The sequence below is a fragment of the Tursiops truncatus genome, chromosome 15, assembly GCF_011762595.2.
Source record: "Tursiops truncatus isolate mTurTru1 chromosome 15, mTurTru1.mat.Y, whole genome shotgun sequence".
Taxonomy (NCBI): domain Eukaryota; kingdom Metazoa; phylum Chordata; class Mammalia; order Artiodactyla; family Delphinidae; genus Tursiops; species Tursiops truncatus.
In genome coordinates, this window is record NC_047048.1 from 70922223 (window position 1) to 70943006 (window position 20784).

Genomic DNA, 20784 nt, shown 5'->3' on the forward strand with positions numbered 1-20784 from the left:
GTGCTGAGTGCCCCTTCATGCTTTCATTTAATCCTCACAGGAACACTGGTAGGCAGATACTTTTGCCCCCATGTCACAGATGAGGAAACTGAGGCTCAGAAAGGTGAAGCCACTTGCCCAAGGTAGAACTGAGGTCTGGCTCCCTCAGAAACTCACGTTCTTTCCTAACCACTGTCCTACCTACTATGTGGCACCTTAGATGGCAGCCTTTATTCTCTGTCTGAGTCTGTTTCTCTCCCTGATGTGGGAATGACAAGGCCTGCTGGCTCCTACAGCTTTCAGAAGGACCTTGACCTTCTCAGGGACGTGAAGCGCTTTGAAAGGTGTAGAGGACCCAGTTAGGGCCTGGAGTCACCTATCTCGTTGTCCTCAAGGCTGGCAAACTTGCAGCTCTGGAAGAAGAAGATCCAAGCCTCATTGATGGGTCCCGGTGCGACTCTGGCATGAAGGGACAGAGGAAAATCACTAGGTCCCCTCAGGTTCCCAAAGGAAAAAGAAGGGAGGGAGAGGCGGAGGGAGGGAGAGCTTCAGGGAGTGCCTTGGGGTGTTGCTGTTTTTGGTGACTGCTCAGCTGACGGTTCTCCAAGCTGAGAAACACACATAACAAACTCTAACCTCCTCTGGCTTAAAATAGAGCTGCGGAACCGAAAATGCCAAGCACAGGGCAGAGTCACCTGCCTGGCAGGGCCAGACAGCTCCTCGTGGCCCCAGTAATACTCCCCCGCCAGCGGACCCATCTGACAAAGCACCTCTCAGCTTCGTCTCATGAGATGCTCACAACAGTGGGGGCGGGAAGCCAGCGCTCCTCAAACCCACCTTAGAGATTAGGAAAGTGAGATCTGAGAGGCCACTGGAGGGTGATAAAGCCCCCAGCATCTTGTCTGATGAGGCGGCACCGTGTATGCGAAGGATCATGACCCTGGAGGGCCAGACGGCCCTGAGTTCAAGTTCTGACTCAGCCGCTGCCTGGCTGTGAGGACTTGGCAAGCGGGGTCTCTTCTCCTCTGCAGCCCGGCTTCCTGCACTGGGGAGTGAGGCTCCCTTAGCAATGTCTGTGAATGTTCCTAGTGCGGACAGCGCTCCACAGTCTCTTGGCCCTGCTTCTGGAAAAAGAATTCCTGACATCAGCAGGCAGTCAGTTGTAAAAAGGGAGGAAAAGTGGCTCCTGGGCACCTGGAAAGTGACATATGGTGTCTTTTATAATGCAGGAGGTGGGCCTGACCATCACCCCCATTTCTCACATGGGAAAACTAAGGTGCAGAGAAGCAGAAGGCTTCTATCCACAGATACCCAGGTAGACAGTGGATGAGCTGGAATTTAAACCCAGGCCTCACTGACCCAGCTGTGCTCAGGACCAGGACTCATTAACTGTCCCCGGGGTGGACCCAGCCCTTCCCCTGAGAGCAAGTGCCCTCCACCCCTACTGGCCCCATAAGCTCTGCTCAGGCCCTTCTCGGGCTATAGATCCTTGGTGCCCCACCCGGGCCCACTCTGAGACTGTAGGCCAGGTTTCTGTTCCTCTGAAGTCTGAGCAGGAATCAGAAAAGCAAACTTGCTGACACCATTGCTAAAAATAAAGCTGAGGCGGTAGCACCAGACACTTGCTTCTGAGCTGCTGAGCTGCCCCCCTCTAGCTTCTCAGGGGAAGAAGGGGTGCAAGGCTCCCCTTAACAGGCACAGGGTCCCAATTCTGCCTGAGAACTGAGTCAGGGCAGGAACTGAGTCTAACATCCCTGTGGACCTGGGCCTTTGCTCTGTTGTGATAGTTGCAAAACTGGCTGACACTTCTAGATGAGTCGTCGGGGCCAGACGATGCTCTCGGGCCGCACATTTACCCGCTTATTTAATCCTCACAACCACTGTAGTCGTGCCCTGTTGCTGCTATAACAAGTTACCACAAACCTAGCGGCTTGAACAACACAAACGTATTACCTTCCAGGTCTGTGGGATGGAGGTCTACACGGGTCACGCTGGGCTAAAATCAAGGCATTGGGAGAACTGCGTTCCTTTCTGGAGGCTCTAGGCAGGAATTTGTTTCCTTGCCTTTTCCAGATTCTAGAAGTCACCTGTGGTCCTTGGCATGTGGCTCCCTTTCTCCATCTTCAAAGCCAGCAGCAACGTCAGGCCAAGTCCTTCTCACCTTGCATCTCTCTGGTTCCCCCTCTTCCGCTTCCCTCTTCCAGTTATAAGAATGCTTGGGATCGCATTGGGCCCACCCAGATCATCTGGATAATCTCCCGTCTCAAGGTCAGTCGATTAGCAAACTTAATTCCATCTGCAACCTTAATTCCCCTTTGCCACATAACCTAACATAGTCATAGGTCTCAGGGATAGGATGTGGGCATCTTCAGGGAGGCCATTATTCTGCTGACCACCGCACCTTATGAGATAGGAACTTTCCTAACCCCATTTTAAACTGGGGAAACTGAGGCATCCCAAGTTCACACGACTGATAAGTGAAAGTAGGATACACTCCCAGGCAGTGGAGGTGCAGAGTCCACGCTCTACATGCTGATACTGCTGCTTGTTCATCCACAAACGATCACTGGATGTGTGCTCTGTGCTAGGTCCGGTTGCTGGGGACAGGCTGGGGACCAAGACGGGGTCCCTGTCCTCAGGGGGACACATATGTGGAACACGAGAATTACAAAGCAGTGGGAGGGATGAGAGATGGCAGGAGCACGGGAAGTCTTCGAGGAGCACAGAGGAGGAACACCTTAGGAGTCAGGAAAGATGTCCAACTAAGGGAGAGGTGAAGGATGAATAGGGCGTTAGCCAGCAGCCCCTATCACATAAGGAGGTTGTGAGGATTAAATGCATGAATACATGTAAAGTGCTTCAACCAATGCCTAGCCTCTAGCAGGCATTCAATAAATGTTGGCTGTTGAATGGGCCGGGGAGAGGACTGTTCCAAGCAAAGCAAGAGTTTGCACAAGGAGCTGCAAGTTTAATGGAGCTGGAGCAGAAAAATGCAAAGGGGCTGCAGGAAGAGGGGCTGGAATGGTCACAGGGGGACAAGTGATGCATGTCAAGGCTGCAGCAGAGACCTGGGAAGGTGGGTGTCCCAGAGAGCTGCAGGAGATGCTGCCTGTGCTCTGCCCAGACTCTCCATGAAGGCTCACCCAGGACTCTGAATTGAGTGTCACCTTGGTGCTGGGGGGGGGCAGGGGTAGATTCCTCAGGGAGTGAGGTCAATAGAAGGTGCCCCGAGTGCCCAGCTGTTCAGGCCAAGGACCCCGGGATCATCCTTGAGTCGTCCTCCCCTTCGCCCTCCACACCCAACCCCTCAGCAAGTCCTGTTGCTGTGCACATCTGGGTAACGCTAGCTGTGGTAACAGATGGACCCCAGACGTCAGGGGCTTAATGCCACAGAAGTTCAAATTAGGTGTTCCTTTGGGAGACCCTTTGCAATGTGTCATTGCACCCCAGCTCCTCCCACCCCGTGGCTCTGTCCTCTCCTGAAGACTAGGTGTCCGCATTCAGTCTGCAGTTGGGGAAGACAGGTGGGGGCATGGCGTGTGGGAGGGCTTTATGGGCCAGGCCTGGAGGTGGCACAGGTCACTTCTGCCCTCATTCCATTGTCACATGGACACCCCTAAGCGCGAGGGAGGCTGGGAAATGTGGTGGCCGTGTGTGCCCGGCTCCACCCCCGGCCCCAGCATCTCAGATCCACCCGCCTGTCTCCATCTCCAGGGCAATGCCCCTGATTCCAGGCCACCCTAAGCACGCATTTGGACGACAAGAGGCTCCAAACTGGGGACTTCCCGGGCGGTCCAGCAGTTAAGACTCTGCGCTTCCACTGCAGGGGGCCCTGGTTCAGATCTCTGGTTCAGGAACTGAGGTCCCGTATGCCTGGCAGCGTGGCCAAAAAAAAAAAAAAAAAGTCTCCTAACTGACCTTCACTCTGGGCCACCATCCCTTTCCCACATGACAGCCAGAATGCTTTTGTTTCTAAATGTCAATCAGATTGTTGGTGTTTGTTTTCCTGCTTACAACCTTTCTAGGGTTTTCTTTTTCTTTTTTTTCTCCGCTGTGCCCCGTGGCACGCGGGATCTTAGTTCCCTGGCAGTGGAAGCGCGGAGTCTTAACCACTGGACCTCCAGGGAAGTCCCTCTAGGGTTTTCCATGGTACTGAAGAATAAACCTTCGGGAGGGCCTGTAAAACCCTGTGTGAAGTGGACTCTCTGTCTTCCTTCCAATCCCCACTCCCACCCTTACTCCCCCAGCACCCCGATTATTGTGGCTCCAGGCACACTGGCTTCTCTGCTTAAAGGACCCGCACTTGCTGCCTGGACGCTTCCGCCCCAGTCCGTCCCCAGGGAGGCTTTCTCCCCTCAACCTTAGCTGGCGATCCCCCCCACCCCCGCAAGAAAAGAAGTTTTCCTTCTTTCTCACACTTTTCTTAAATTATCTCTTTGTGTGTTTGCTTTTTAGCCAACCCTCCATCCTAGGATATCAGGTCTATTTACACCAGGAATCTTGTTTGCACCAGTAGGTGCTTCAGTAAATATTTGTTGGATGACTGACCAAACGGAGAAATGAATGACTTGCCCAAGGTTACAGGACGAGATAGTGGTGGAGACAGGGCTCCTGCAGACCTGGGCTTTGGGCGCTTTGCTCCCACTGTCGCTATCTGCAGACACCTTAGCCCCGGGGCCCCACCGGGTAAACAAAGGCAGGTGTGCGGGAGGCGGCAGGGAAGGGGCAGCTGCAGGAGCCCTCTCGGCCCTCCTCGCCCCGCCCCGCCGAGGCCCCGCCCCTGGGTACCGCACCCCAGCCGCAAGCAGCCCTGGCTCCTGCCGCGTGGGGCGCGGACCGGCCGTCGGGGCGCATGGACGGGGCGGCGGCGGGCAGGGTGCCGGGCCGGCGAGCGGGGCCCAGGGCTCAGCGATGAGGAAGCAGAGTGTGCGCACCGCCGCGCTCATCCTGTGCATCCTGTCCTACCTGCTGGTGGGCGCCGCCGTCTTCGACGCGCTCGAGTCCGAGGCGGAGAGCGGCCGCAAGCGGCTGCTGGCCCAGAAGCGGAGCGAGTTGCGGAGGAAGTACGGCTTCTCGACCGAGGATTACCGCGAGCTGGAGCGCCTGGCGCGGCAAGCCGAGCCGCACCGCGCCGGCCGCCAGTGGAAGTTCGCCGGCTCCTTCTACTTCGCCATCACCGTCATCACCACCATCGGTGAGCGGCCCCGGCGCCTCCCCTCAGCGCTCTCTCCATCCCCAGCTGCCCGCGGCGTCCCTGGGTTTGAATCCCACTTCTGCCCCTGTCCAGCTGGGTGACTTTGGACCAGTCATTTCAGCTCGCCGAGCCTCACTCGCCTCCCTCTGTCGAATGGGCTGTCTGTCGTTCCACGCAGGCAAGGCTGGGAGGAGCCAGTAGGTTCCGTTTGCCAAGAGGCTTGGCCCGCAGGAGTGTCAGAAAACGCCCCAGGGGCTGGCAGACGGATGGAATGGGGCCGGAAGCCCAAATGGCTGGAGTTGCTTCCTTGCCTGGCTGCATCACGCTGGCTGTGTGACCTCAGACCACTTGCTTAACCTCTCTGAGCCTCAGTTTTCTCCTCTATAAAATAGGGGTGCTAATAGGCCCTATCTCAAGGCTGTAGTGAGACAGTTATCATTAAGGAGATAATATATGCAGAAAGTTTTAGCACAGGACCTGACACATAGAAAGCACTAAAAAAAAGATTGCTTTTTGTATTATGACACAAAAGAGAATGGGCATCTACTCTGTCTTAGTCCCTGCAGTATGGCCAGTGCCTAGCCGGTAGTAGACACTCAATAAATATTTGTTGAAGGAATGACTGATTACCACCAGCTTTGGACCTCACCCTCGGGGATCCAGAGCACTTTCTCTGCAGTATCTGGACCGCCAGCCGTTGCCATGGCTACTGTCTGGCTGGTACCTGCTGAGCCTAAGCCTGGGGAAGCAGAAAAGGAGAGCAGCAGGTTCTGCAGGGCTCCACGCTGGGTGCCAGCCGCTCCCCAGGCCCCAGCTATGGATGTCCAGGTGTCCCTTTGGGCTTAGACCACCACCCTGCAGTGCCGTGGAGAAAGTCCCTCCATAATGCTCTTGCAGGCCAATGTGAGTTTGTGGGTTTAGCAGTGGAGTTAGAAGCCTGAGTTCTGCAATTACATCGACCAGAGTTCTGTTCTCATCTCTGTTGCCTCCTGCCTTCTCTGACAATTGATTGTACCTTTCTGAGCCCTGGTTTCCTCAACTACAAAGTGCAATTGTTGCTACCTCACTGAGTGATTACCAGGTTTAAGTGAGATCAAGTGTGTAAAATGCATAGCACAGGCCTGAGGCTAGATAGCGACTATTAATCAGCAATAATAACAATTCATTATTTGCCAACTGTGGGCCCAGCTCCCGTTCAGCCCTTTTGACCCCTCCTGTCAAAGTGGGCACCCCTGCTTGCCTATCTTGGCCTAGCCTAAGACCCTCCCTGTTACTGTGCCCAGTGGTGTGGGACCCTATCCACCTCCTCTGCCTTCCCCCACATTTTTTGGAGTCCTCCCAGCTGGATATGGCCTCTTCTTCTGACTGCTCCCCTCTGACCTGCATCTGGGAGGGTGGGGGGAAGGGACTGTGAAAACAGCAGTTTTGCCTCTTTTGGCCACCTGGGGGCGCCAGCACTGGCTGTGTGGTCCAGGTTGCATAAGCCAGCCTTGCAGAGAGAGCCAGGCGCCAGAATCTAGGAGCTGAGCTCTGTAAGGACAGAAGAGAGGCACCGAGAAGCTATGGAGGATAGTGGTTAATAGCTCAGCCCTGTGACCTTTGGGCAGCTTCCTCCTTCTGAGCCTAGTTTCCTTATCTGTAAAATGGGGATAACATCATCTCATACAGTCACTGGACAATTAAATAAAATAATCCATGTAGAGTACCTAGCATGTTTAGTTACTACCATTATTCATTTTTCTTTCTGTCAAAACCTGACATACCCCCAAACAGCTCGAAACAGTACCGTCCAGCCTCTTATTCCTAAAGGGGCTCCTCTGTCTCACACTTAGCACCTCCTTCAATCTGGTCTGACTATTATTATTATCATTGATTATTTCTTTCATTTCTTTTTTTACATAATTTTATTCATTTTTGTTTGCATTGGGTCTTCGTTGCTGCGTGCGGGCTTTCTCTAGTTGCGGCGAGCGGGGGCTACTCTTTGTTGCGGTGAGTGGGCTTCTCATTGCAGTGGCTTCTCTTGTTGCAGAGCACGGGCTCTAGGCGCGTGGGCTTCAGTAGTTGCCGCACGCAGGCTCTGTTGTTGCGGCATGCGGGCCCCAGAGTGCGTGGGCTTCAGTAGTTGTGGCGTGCAGGCTCAGTAGTTGTGGCTCGCGGGCTCTAGAGCTCAGGCTCAGTAGTTGTGGCGCACGGGCTTAGTTGCTCTGCGCCATGTGGGATCTTCCCGGACCAGGGCTCGAACTCGTGTCTCCTGCATTGGCAGGCAGATTCTTAACCATTGCACCACCAGGGAAGTCCCTATCATTGATGATTAAACTTTCATTGAGCCCTTAGTCTGTGTCAGGCTCTGTGCAGGGCATTCACTGGTGACCAGGGACACAGAGAAATGACCAGCATGGTCTCTCGCCTCACGGACCTCACGGTTGTCTAGTGGCAGCAGAGTCCCCCCCACCCCACCCCGCCGCCAAATAGATAGAGGCAGACTGATAGGGCCATAAAGTAAAAACATGGCAGTGGAGCCATAGATCTTTAAATATATATATATATATATATATATATATATATATATATATATATACACACACACATATATATATGGTTGATATTTCCAATGTTATATATGCACACAGGGTACAAAAGGTATAGGATGAAAAGGAAGTCTCCCTCTCTCCCTGTCCCTCAACCCTTGGATCCCTTCCCTGGATCAAATGCAGTTATCAGTTTTTTGAGGATCCTTCCTAATATCTTCTCCATATATTCCTTTGACACACACACAAACATGTTATATTATATTATACATGCGGTTTTGCCTCTTGCTTTTCTCACTTCATATATTTTGGTGATGTTTTTACATCAGTCCCTGAAGAATTGTGTCCTCTTTTCCGTGGCGGACTAGCAGGGCCCCCCAGCCTCAGCACCGGCGACATTTTGGGCTGGCTATTCTTGTTGTGGGGACTGTCCTGTGCACCAAAGGATGCTAAGCGGGACCCTGGCCTGTACCCACTAGATGCCGGTAGCACACAGCCACCACCTCCCAGCTGTGACAACCAAAAATGTCTCCAGACATTGCCAGTTGTGCCCTCGGGGGGCAAAATTGCCCCCCGTGGGAACCACAGCCATCGTCTGAATGGCGCTGTGGCTTATCTAACCAGGCTGCTTTTGATGGGACACTTAGGCTGTTTCTCAGTTTTCACTATGACCAACAGTGCTGCAACGACAACTCACATGCATACATCACTTTGCACGTGCATGTATTTTGGAGGACTACCTTCCTCAGTGTGGAACTGCACAGGCCAGAGGTGTATTTACATTTCGGCAGATGGAGTTAATTTGCTACAGGAGGCATATTCTGTTGGGGAAGGGCCACCTGACTTTTCCTGGGTTATGGGACCCTTTGAAAATACCATGAAAGCTTTCGCTTCTCAATCCTGGAAGACACACATATCCACTATTTCCATGGTGATAGCACGGTGTGCCAAGACTCAGGGAAGCCCACTCATGTTTACGTCCCCTACAACGGCTGAGGGGACTCAATGAGGAGCTCCACCCGACTGAAGAGGTGTTTTGTGAGAGCTGGCTTGGAGCAGGATCTGGGAGGGGAAACGTGGACTGGGACAGGGGGAGAAGATCGTGGTGGGGAGGGGACCCATAAGAAAAGGACATACTGGTTGGGGAAACAAAATGGGGCTAGGCTGGAGAGGTGAGGGGGGTTCTGATCATGAAGGAGCTTGGACATCACCTGAGAACTGGGACTTTACCCTGTGGGGACTGGGGAGACACAAAAGATTTTGCTTTTTTTTCTTTCAAGGCACAACTTACAGACATTAAAATTCACTATTTTTCAGCGTACACTTCTGCGGATTTTGCCAAATGAAAACCTGTCTTGTAACTGCAGCCACGATTAAGACATAGAACATTTCCATCATTCCCCAAAATTCTGTCATGCCTTTTTTTTTTTTTTTTTGTCTGCACAGCATGTGGATCTTAGTTCCCTGACCAGGGATCAAACTTGCGCTGCCTGCATTGGAAGGGCAGAGTGTTAACCACTGGACCGCCAGGGAAGTCCCCTGTCATGCCCTTTTTTAGTTAGTTAACCCCACCTCCAACTCTGAGGACTGGCAACCACAGATCTGTTCTCTGTCCCTATAGTTTTACCACAATGTTTCCAGAATGTCATTTAAATGGAACCATGCAATAGGTAGCCTTCTGAGCTTGGCTCCTTTGATTCAGCAGAATACATTTGAAACCCATCCTTTGTTGCTGAGGAAACAGTAGTTCATTCCTTCGTATTGCTGAAAAGAATTCCACTGTATGGATGTACCACAGTTGTTTATGCATTCCCCAGCTGAGGGACGTTTGGATTGTTTACAATTTGGGTCGCTTATGAGTAACCATGCAAGGTTTTAAAGCCGGGGAACGACCTAGTTCGAACTAGCATTTCAAGATGCTCTGCCGGCTATGGGGGATGGGGAGAGAGACCCGGCAGCGGGCGAGAGTGTGAGATGGAGCTGGACCCTCATCAACCCTCCCCTCCTCTCTACCTTCAGGGTACGGTCACGCCGCGCCGGGCACGGACTCGGGCAAGGTCTTCTGCATGTTCTATGCGCTCCTGGGCATCCCCCTGACGCTGGTCACCTTCCAGAGCCTGGGTGAGCGGCTGAACGCGCTGATGCGGCGCCTCCTGCTGGCGGCCAAGCGCTGCCTGGGCCTGCGGCGGCCGCACGTGTCCACCGAGAATATGGTGGTGGCCGGGCTGCTGGTGTGCGCGGCCACCCTGGCCCTCGGGGCCGCCGCCTTCGCGCATTTCGAGGGCTGGACCTTCTTCCACGCCTACTACTACTGCTTCATCACCCTCACCACCATCGGCTTTGGCGACTTCGTCGCGCTGCAGAACGACGAGGCGCTGCAGAGGAAGCCGCCCTACGTGGTCTTCAGCTTCCCCTACATCCTCCTGGGGCTCACGGTCATCGGCGCTTTCCTCAACCTGGTGGTCCTGCGCTTCCTGGCGGCCAGCGCGGACGCGCCCGAGCGTGCTGCCCGCCCGCTCCGCCGGGGGGCGCCCGAGAGCCGAGGCCCCGCCCTGCTCCGCCGCCCCGCCCACCCCGCCGGCTCCACCTCCATCTCCTACCGCATCCACCAGCTGGAGTTGCGGGCCCGCGACAATCTGGGCTTCTCGCCCCCCGCGAGCCCTGGGGCTGGAGGCGGCGGCGGCGGCGGCTGCAAGGCAGGCAGGCCCCTGGCCCGGCGTAAGTCCATCTGACAGCCCTATCCTGGCTGGGGGTCGATCCTAGAGCCGGAGGGTCTGGATTCACCTGTCAGTAGACCCTCCCCAGACCTCGGAGAGGGGTGAGGGGCCGTAGCCTCAATGCCGTCCTCTGCCACGAGTAGTTTCTCATTTCCTTCTGTGGCAAGCCCCTCCCTCCTCTCCAAAAATGTATTAAAGTCGCATCATAAGCACAAGCATGACTCTAAACTCGCCCTGTAGGTGCAAACCACTTGTGATCCAAATTGTTTTAGAAGGCGTGGCCACACCCGCCACTGAGGAGAGGCTCGCCACAGGCCCATGTCCCTAGCTGGCCCTGCGGAACGGAAGCAGGTGCCCATTTTTCCGTTGTGTGCAGAGGTGGGCTTTCCGTGTTGTGGGGAAATGCATGACTTCCAACACTGGAATCCTACCAGTGAGGCCAGCTGCTCCCACTACGAGAAGCACAGGGATCGGACGGACTGAAGGGCAACATTTACGGTCCAGCGTGCACCAGTGGGCAAATCTCTGCACTATTTAAATGATTACCCATTCTCTTACTCGGCGCGCAGAGTGGAATTGGCCCCACCCCCAAATCTGATGCTCTTTGTCCTTGGCCAGCCCCACTTTGGGATAAGGGGGGGCCTTGCTGACACCCGTGTCACGGGGACACCTGGACCACAGCCTCTTCTGGGAACTGTGAGACCTGGGTACTGCCAATCACCCACAGTGTGACCTCGGGGAGTCTCATCCCCTCCCTGGGCCTCAGTTTCCACATCTCTAAAATGACTGGGTTCACCCAGTACCCTGTTCCCTCCTATGCATCTCTGGGAGGGTTCCTGGGCCAGGCCCCAGCCCCATAAGGAGACGTTAACAAAGCTGACATCCCGGAGCACTCAGATCCTTAAAACTAAGGGCCTTTAGTGTCCCAGAGAGAAGGGCGTCGACACACAGCAGAGCAAGCCACGTTAGAAAAGCCAAAAACTTTAATTTTCAACATGAGCTACATGGTCATGAACACAATGCAACGTGACCCGCTCCAACCCAGGGGCCCAGGAAACCCTCCCTCCCCAAAAGCCTGAGGGGCTCCTGCTGCCAAAGAGGGAAGGGGGGAAAGGTGAGTGAGTGGAGAGTGGGCCTGAGGACCAGGGGTCCTGCTTTCCTGCCACCCCTCAGGAGGCAGTGGTAGAGTGAAAGGGCTCCAGAGGTGATGCCTGAGGCCCCGTGTTCAAGTCTCCACTTTGCCCTCACAGAAGCTATGCGTCAAACGGGCACAGTCAGTGCCTCCCTGTCAGGGTTTGTGAGTCAGATGAGCTCATGGACATGAAGGTTTCCAGTCCACTCAAGAGATGCTGCTATGCAGACAGAGCCTCCCCGAGCCCACAGGAGTCATTACAGGGCAACGGGGGATGGAGGTGGGGCACCCCAGTCCCCTGGGCCTGGCACAGGGCTGCTGCTCAATAAATAAATGCAGGTGGCCTTGCCTGACGCAACAGCCGTGCTCCAAGGGCAGCGGGGCTCAGAGGTGCCTCTGAACACTGAGCTGTGCCCGTGAGCTCCTGATATAAGGAGCCGGATGGCGGATCAGCTTGTAAAGTGCATGACCTCAACTCTGCTTCACCCCACGTTGAAGAAAGAGCTCTGAACTGTTGGAGAACTGAGTTCTCATCCAGGCTCAGCCACCAGCTCACAGTGGGACCTTAGCAGGTGCCTCCCCCTCCCAGGGCCTCAGCTTCCTCGTCTGTAAAATGGGGCTGATAACACAGGTGCCCACCGACTGCCCAGGGGCTCTTGTGAGGTTACACGCAAGGTAAAAGCACTTTGAAAACAAAAAAAGTTTGAAAAGCACTACAGGAAGATCAGCTGTTATTATATCTGAAGGTCTGGTGAGGATTTCCCTAAGATGAGGTGTACCACAGCCAGCTCACTCCCGCACAGCCCCAGGGAGGAACCAGTGTCTTGCCTCCCTCAGGTTGGTCTCGGAGGGGTTGTGGCCCCTTGGCGGGAGTCCCCACTTAGACATCAAGGCCTGGACCAAATCCTGCACAGCCTCAGTTAGTCAGGCCAGAACCCCAGGAGAGCGAGGTCTCTATGGCAACCCTTTCCTCCAAACCCGGGGCCAGAAAAGTTATTGGCCCATCAAGATGGAACCAAGCAGGGCTGGGTGGCCCAGGGCTTCAAGGTCAAATATTTATCATGGCAGATGTGCCCTGGAGCGACGGTCTTCTGTCCCACAAAGGAGGGACAGTAGAGCCCTGGTTTTGGCTCACTTGCTGAGGGGTCTCATCTTGGGCAAGTCACTTACTGATTCTGAGCCTCAGTTTCCTCCCCTCTCAGATGGGCTACAGTTGGCCCTGCCCATCTCTCCAAGGCCCCTGGGAGAAGGACACAGAGAGAGCGGAGGAAATATTGTGGGAAATGGTGGCTCCAGCTCAGCCTCTGGTGGGAAGAGGAGGCCCCGGCTGGGGGTGTCATAAACTCACGGGTGACCCCAGAGGCCTGGGATCTCTTTGTAAAATGGAAATGATTTCACCAATGGTCCCAAAGCCCCTTTCGCTTTAGTGCGACAGGCAGATTCTGGAGAAGGAAAGTGGAGATGACTCCTTCCCACCATACCCCTGCATGTGACCTTTGGCCCAAGGATTGAAAAAAGAATTGTCCCCTGGAGACCCCAGCCCCCCGACTCCTAATCCCCCCAACTCCACCCTCTCTGCTCTTCTCCAAATGGGGGAGTTTGAGCTGGCAAAGGATCAGACAGGAGCAGGCTTGAAGGTTCCCCAAAGCTAATGATGAGAATAGTCACCCCTCCCCAAACCCCCATCCCCTGGTGAGGACAGACGGTGGTTCCCGCGCCAAATGGTCGGGGCCCCTTGGAAGGTGGCCATGTGCTCACAACGATGATACAAAGAAAGAGGGCTCCAGCCCTCACCCCAGCCCACCCCTCCAGGAGGTGAGCTGAGAATTCACAGAACAAACAAGAAAGTCATTGAGGGGGGCCCTCGGTGACCACCCTCTGGATGTTATTGCTTTGGAGCACGCTCTCTCTCTTTATAAAGGCTGTGCAGACACCCGAGGGCAGGATCACGCTGGGGCGCACAGACCACACCCCCTCCCCTCTGGTTGAAACAGCCAGGCTCCGCCCCGTCTTTGAAAAGCTACCCCTGAACTACCAGAGCAGTGACAGCTGGAGAGAGAAGGCGCTCTCCTGGCTCAAAATATTACGAATGGTGAGTAATAAACGAACGGCAGAAAAATCACACTGGTTTAAAAAAAACACACGGGGGAGGCGCTGATTCTGGGCCTCCAGAGCCGGCTGCCTCCTGCCCCAGCCTTGGGATTCCAGCCACCACAATCCCAGGAAGGTCTGAAGGCCTCCTGGATCAAAGGGGACCTCCATCTCCCCTTCCCAGAGCATGGGGGCGCTATACCTCCTCCAGAATTTTAAAGGGTGCCCAGGGCTCAAACAGGCTGAGGGGAGGGGGGGCTCCAGGTGGAAGGAATCACCTGGTCAACAGCCTAGAGGGGGACTGGGAGGAAGGTGGGTCTCAACAGAGCCGGGCAACCCCAGTGGGAAACGACCTCCTCTGATGGAGCCCAGGCCCCCTCTGCCAAGGCTCACAGCCTCAGGAGTGCTTCCTAAATAAAATCAGTACCAAGGGTAATAAATCAGAACGTCTGAGTATCATGGGCAGCTCTGGCTACAACCCTACATGGGGAGGGGGAGGAAGGAGGGGGAGAAGGGAGAGGGGAGGGGGAGAAGGGGGAGGGGGGGAGAAGGGGGAGGGGAGGGGGAGAAGGGGGGGAGGGGAGGGGGAGGGGAGGGGGGGAGAAGGGGGAGGGGAGGGGGAGAAGGGGGAGGGGAGGGGAGGGGGAGGGGAGGGGAGGGGAGGGGAGGGGAGGGGAGGGGGAGGGGAGGGGAGGGGAGGGGAGGGGAGGGGAGGGGAGGGGGAGGGGAGGGGAGGGGAGGGGAGGGGAGGGGAGGGAAGGGGAGGGGAGGGGGGAGAAGGGGGAGGGGAGGGGGAGAAGGGGGAGGGGAGGGGGAGAAGGGGGAGGGGAGGGGGAGGGGAGGGGGGAGGGGAGGGGAGGGGGAGGGGAGGGGGAGGGGAGGGGAGGGGAGGGGAGGGGAGGGGGAAGGGGGGCAGCGGGGGCTGGGGGGCGGCCTCCCGTGTGAACCAGGCTCCAGATCGAGGCCCAGGCCAGGCCATCGAGGAGGGAAAGGCCGTCTCCTGGAATGCACTCCATCTCCTCTCGCCCCGTCTGGGGACTCTGTAAGGACTCTATGTGAGTGAGCTAAGAGCAGGCACAGGGCCTGGCACGCTAACCCTACCCGGCTAACCAGGACTATGCCCTACACAGCAGGACTGGGTAATGAGGGGGGTATGGGGAGTGGGCGGCTGGGCGAAGGTGGCAGAAATGTGCTTCTAGAGAGGGGGGCCAGCCTGCGTCCTCCCCAGCATGCAAAAGGGCTTGTGAAGCCCCGGGGAGGGCCCCAGGCCTGCTCGAGAAGGAACCTCCCAATTCTCACACTCATGCCTCTCCTCACTCTCTTTCTCTCCTTGAGCCAAGGTCACTGAGGCCGGGGCAGTGGGTTCTGCCCTTAGTACAGGATGGTTTGTTTAAAAAGACTAAAATTGGGGAGCTCTGTTGCCTCCCCAGACCCTTAGCCTGGAGGCAGAGGGCCAGACAAGATAACCTTTGACCTCATCCAGCAAGGAGGGATTCTCCTACTTGGGAAACCCTCGCCTGGGCACCACCAGTCCCAAGCCCAGCTTTCCTCAGACTCCCTCTCCAATCCCACATCCCCAAAATTCAGAGACGGTGAGCTCTCTGGAGCTGGGGTTCTCAAAAATCGGGGTCCCACAGCTCCTCTGCTAAAACACAGGCGACAAGAGTTCTGTCCAGTCCACTAACAGTTTGCAAACTAGGTTGTTGCAATCCCACAGAGGCAGGTACCCTGGGGGTCTGTGCCAGGCCCAGGGCACCCCTCCTATCCTCTGGTCCCTGAAGGACCCCAAGTCCTAGAGCCACCATAAGAGGGGCAGGCAGGGGACAGACAGATAGACTCGAACAGGCTGCGGCAAAGCTCCTTCCACGGGCAGGTGGAGGGAGGCCTGAGCTCCTCTTCAAGTCAGGGGCTTGGGGCCCCCCGGAGCTGGCTCCGGATCCTTGCAAAGCTGCCCCATAGGCTCTGGGGCAGGAGTAGCTGCCTGAACCCGGTGCCGCAGGAAAGACACTTGCTGGTAATTGGCACCATGGAGATGGCCGCTGGGTTCTGGACTTGGCTCCGGGCAGCGAGCTTCCAAGGAGGCAAAAAGGGGGAGCGGTCGGACAGTGTCTGGGGCAGGAGGATGGTTTGCTCTGCCACCTCGGTCTTTCCTTTCTCCGGATTGCAGCCACATCCACCAGGTCAAGAACCAGCCAAGTCAAAAGTGCAGCCAATCCCATCGGGAGAGGGAAGGTCTCAGGGGATAGGAGGAAAAGAAGGGGTGAGGAGGGGCCCTGAGGGGGCAGGTCTCCCCGTTCTGCTTCCCCGCTGTGGGGGGAGAACCCCATCCTCCTCTGTTCAATGTGCCCCTGGGCCTGGGGTCCCAGGTCGGGGCTGGGCGGTCTCCAGACCATCTTGGGGAGCCCCTCCCCCTCCCTGGCACTAAGATCGCTCGCCGCAGGGCCCCACGGTGCTCTCAAGGGACAGCTGGGATGCCTGCCGGAGCAGGGGGCCCGTAGCTGGGTCCACCATGGAGGAGGTGGGGAAGAGCTTGTACCAGCCCACGGCCAGGGTGGTCAAGTCCAGCTCCTCCAGCAGTACGCGGGCCACACCCATGAACTGCTTCCGCTCCATCCGCCCGTAGTTCCCCCACACGATCACCTGCGGGGCAAGAGACACAGTGGTTCAAATCCTGTCAGTGCTACTCACGGGCCCAGAACCTGGGGTCACCCCACGCCCCATTCGTCTCTGAGTCCAGGGAATTCTACCGCCTAAAATGGCTCAAGTCCCACCATATTCTCCTGGCTCCAGTGCCACCATTATTGGTCCCTGGATGACTGGCGTCCGGCCTCTGGTCTTGCCATTTCTTTCCATCCTCCACCCGCCCCATCTCTGAGCCCGAGCCTTGAGGGCTGACCCTACATTATGAGTGTCCTACCTGCCACCCCACCCCCCAAAAGGCCCTCTGCTTCCAGATCCTCAGAAACAAAGTTTTAAAAAGTGGCTAGTGGGACTGCTGCATGTAAATCAATGAAATTAGAACACTCTCTCACACCACAAACAAAAATAAACTCAAAATGGTTTAAAGACCTAAGTGTAAGACATGACACCACAAAACCCCTAGAAAAGCACTTAGGTAAAACATTCTCTGACATAAATCGTAGCGATATTTTCTTAGATCAGTCTCTCAAGGCAAGAGAAATAAAAGCAAAAATAAACAAATGGGACCTAATCAAACTTAAAAGCTTTTGTACAGCAAAGGAAACCATCAAAAAAACAAAAAGGCAATCTACAGAAATCTAGAAAATACTTGCAAATGACATGACCGACAAGGAGTTAATATCCAAAATACATAAACAGCTCATACAACTCAATATTGAAAAAAACAACCCAATCAAAAAATGGGCAGAAGACCCAAATACACTATTTTTTTTCTAAAGAAGACATACAGATGGCCAATAGGCACATGAAAAGATGCTCATCCCTAATTATTAGAAAAATTCAAAACTACAGTTACCTACACTGGTCAGAGCTATTACCTTACACTGGTCAGAATGGCTATCATCAAAAAGTCTACAAATAATAAATGCGGGCTTCCCTGGTGGCACAATGGTTAGGAATCCGCCTGCCAATGCAGGGGACACAGGTTCGAGCCCTGGTCCGGGAAGATCCCACATGCCACGGAGCAACTAAGCCCGTGCACCACAACTACTGAGCCTGTGCTCTAGAGCCTGTGAGCCACAACTACTGAAGCCCGCGCGCCTAGAGCCCGTGCTCTGCAACAAGAGAAGCCACCGCAATGAGGAGCCCGTGCACCGCAACGAAGAGCAGCCTCCACTCGCCGCAACCAGAGAGAAGCCCGCGTGCAGCAACGAAGACCCAATGCAGCCAAAAATAAATAAAATAAATTATATATATATAAAATAATAATAATAATAAATGCTGGAGAGGGTGTGGAGAAAAGGGAACCCTTCTACACTGTTGGTGGGAATGGAAATTGTTGCAGCCACTATGGAGAACAGTACGGAGGTTCCTTAAAAAACTAAAAATAGAGCTACCATATGATCTACCAGTCCCACTCTTGGGTGTATATATCCAGAAAAGATGAAAACTCTAATTTGAAAAGACACATGCACCCCCCAATGTTCATAGAAGCTTTATTTACGATGGTCAAGACGTGGAAACAACCCAAGTGCCCATCAACAGACAACTGGCTTAAGAAGATGTGGTGCGCACACACACACACACACACACACACACACAATGGAATGTTACTCAGCCATAAAAAAGAACGAAATATTGCCATTTGCAGCAACATGGATGGACCTAGAGAATATTATACTTAGTGAAGTGAATCAAAGACAAATACTGTATGATATCACTTATATGGGGAATCTAAAATATGACACAAATGAACTTATCTACAAAACAGAAATAGACTCACAGACATAGAAAACAAATTTATGGTTACCAAAGGGGAGAGGGAGGGAGGGAGGGAGGGATAAATTAGGAGTATGGGATTAACAGATACAAACTACTATATATAAAATAGATAAGCAACAAGAATACTCAATATCATATAATAACCTATAGTAGAATATAATCTGAAAAAAATAACTGAATCACTTTGCTATACACTTGAAATTGACACAATATTGTAAGTCAACTCTACTTCAATTTTAAAAAAAGTGGCTGCTACGTGTATAGTGTACATGGTAGCCTCCTTCCTTTTTTCCAACAGACTCTTTCTGCAGCGCCTTCCTCATTTCTTGGTCAACCTCCTCTCTTAGAGTGGCCAGGTGGATGGTCTGTGGCTACAGGACCCTCATTTGCTCTCCGGCACCTCAGGTTCTAACTCTGCCCCTCTCCAAAGGTGGGCTGGCTTATCACGCATAGAGCCTGTTGTCTTAATGCACATGCTTAGGGTCAGACACGCGCAGGTTCTAATCCCAGTGCTGGCTGGGTGGTTTGGGGCAAAGTCGTTTGTTTAACCTCACAGAGTCTCAGAGTTCTTGTTTGTAAATGGAATCACCCGCACTCAGCTCACCTGGCAAGCGAGGATCACAGGAGATAATGGATGTGAAAGCTCGCTGTAAGCTGTAAGACGTTCTTCAAGCATGCAGGGTAATATGCAAACGACATGGGCCACTGCTATTGGTTACCGCATGTCAGGAACCGTTCTAAGGCTAAACCAGCCTTAGAGTCAACCGTCCCAACAACCCTACAAAAAAGGATTCCGATTTCACAGCTGTTTAAACTGGGGCTCAGGGAGGTTGAATCATTTGTCCGAGGTCACTCAACTAAGTCTTCAACACCCCTTAGGCAGCTGATCAGAAGCTCATGTCTGGTGTGTGGATGGGTCTGTTTCCACTGGTGTTATGGGCTGAACTGTGTTCGCTCAAATTCATGTTGAAGCCCTAACCCCATAATGTGACTGTATTTGGAGACTGGTCCTTTAAGAAGGTGATTACATTAAAATGAGGCCGTTAGGGTGGTTGTGGTTTTAACTGGTGTTGTTATAAGAACAGGAGATTAGGACACACAGCTAGACACCAGGAATGTCCGCATGTAGAAAAAAGACCATGTGAGCACACAGCAAGAAGGTGGCCGTCTGCAGCCCAAGGAGGCCTCAGGAAACATAACCTGTGACACCTTGACCTTGGACTTCTGGCCTCCAGAGCTGTAAGAAATACATTTCTGTTGCTTAAGCCCCCCAGTCTATGGTACTTTGTTATGGCAGCCTTAGGAGACTAATACAACTGGCATTCCTCAATTGCAGTGGGCCTGTCCTGCTCTGACATTAGTCAGAAGGCTCAGTAGCAAGGACCCCATGTCAGATTTCTGTTTCCCCACTCCCTCCGCATCCCAGATAGGGATGTGCTCTGGAGCTTCTCCCAAGATGCTCAGGCCAAAATGCACAAACCTTTGTCCAGTGGACCAGATGTGGGCCCCAGATGGTCTTCTGATTGTTTCAAATTGTCTCTGAATGTCTTTAGACCAGAAGGGTTTTTCCAAACTTTTTTGACCAGTATATACAGCAAGACAGACATTTATATCATCACCCAGTAAACACATGGGATTCATAATTGAAGCAAGGGCTCCACCAAATAAGACTTATCTTACTAAGACTTACCTTTCCTAGTCCTATTTCCTATTTCTTTCCTATTTCCTATTCCATTCCGTTAAAAAAAAGTACTTGTTGAGACCCACTAAATTGATTTCACAACTCACTGATGGGTCTCAACCCACAGGTTGAAAGACTAGGTCCTAGACAGGACCTGGGCTTCCCAGTTTGGCAAAAGTCCCACTGTCTTGGAGACTTGTAACACCTTGGCCCTACCCTTGTTTGCTCTGCCTGCCCAGGTTAGGAGCAAGAAATTGAGGTATAAGCTAGAGGCGTCCAAACAGCGGCCCTGAGAGAGCAGGCGTATGGCTCCTGCAGGCATCCAACCCGGGCCTTGCCGGCCCCGTGATGGGCAGCTTTTTCTAGCTCCCAGATTCTCCTAAAAGCCACGGAGCCGAAGACCTCTCTGGATCCTCCAAAGGCTCTCAGTCTATTGCCACTGTGCTCCATGCCAAGCCCCTGGCCTCCAGAGGTTGGTGGTGGTGGTGGTGGTGGTGATGGTGATGATGATGATGATGTTAATGGCAGCCACTTGTAGAGCCAAACTTGCAAATACTCTTCTTGCACAAAGCACACATTCCACTCTCACAGTAACATTATCAGTGGGTACTGTTAGTATCCGCATTTTACAGATGAAGAAGCTGAGGTTCAGAAAGGAACTTGTTCAAAGTCGCACACCAAGTTGCGGCGCTCAGATTAGCCACAGTGCTCTACTTCCTCCAGATGAAGCCCTGCAGGGAGCCCCCCACCCCCAAGAAGGGCCTCCTTCTCCCTCTGATACTGCACCCCGACCCACCCCCGAGCCCCTCACCTGCAAGACTTTGCCCTGGGGACTCTCTGGAAACAGCAGCACCTGGTTATACAGCGGGTCCAGTGACTTGCGAGCGACTTTGGTCTTCTTCTTGGCAATGCAGACGCCGTTCTCTAGCAGGTAGGCTTTGATGTAGGCCGCTGGGGACAGAGGCCAGCAGGATGAGTTCTAGCCTGAACCCCACATGGTGGGTGAAGGGCGCAGCAGAGGGACCCGCTGCTGGGGATCA

General features: G+C 53.9%; 2 protein-coding genes across 2 annotated transcripts in view; one reads left to right on the forward strand and one right to left on the reverse strand.

Moving 5' to 3' along the window:
* The first annotated feature begins 4848 nt into the window (after positions 1–4848).
* Positions 4849–10433, forward strand: KCNK15 (potassium two pore domain channel subfamily K member 15). Its single transcript, XM_019943744.3, has 2 exons — positions 4849–5173; positions 9721–10433. The coding sequence occupies exons 1-2, from the start codon at positions 4891–4893 to the stop codon at positions 10431–10433; spliced, it is 996 nt and encodes a 331-aa protein (XP_019799303.2). The 5' UTR covers positions 4849–4890.
* A 4151-nt stretch (positions 10434–14584) lies between these two features.
* RIMS4 (regulating synaptic membrane exocytosis 4) overlaps positions 14585–20784 on the reverse strand; it is a 63182-nt gene continuing 56982 nt past the window's right edge. Inside the window, exons 5-6 of the mRNA XM_073793026.1 lie at positions 20556–20695; positions 14585–16281 (exon numbers count right to left, since the gene is read on the reverse strand). Of these exons, the coding sequence (XP_073649127.1) occupies positions 16063–16281; positions 20556–20695 (359 nt within the window). The 3' untranslated portion in view covers positions 14585–16062. The remainder of the gene's footprint in view (positions 16282–20555; positions 20696–20784) is intronic.

Bases quoted from the DNA above. Each gene is read 5' to 3' on its own strand.
- KCNK15 (XM_019943744.3), top strand. From the start codon at position 4,891: ATGAGGAAGCAGAGTGTGCGCACCGCCGCGCTCATCCTGTGCATCCTG. The intron at 5,174-9,720 runs GTGAGCGGCCCC...CTCTACCTTCAG, and splicing joins CACCGTCATCACCACCATCG to GGTACGGTCACGCCGCGCCG.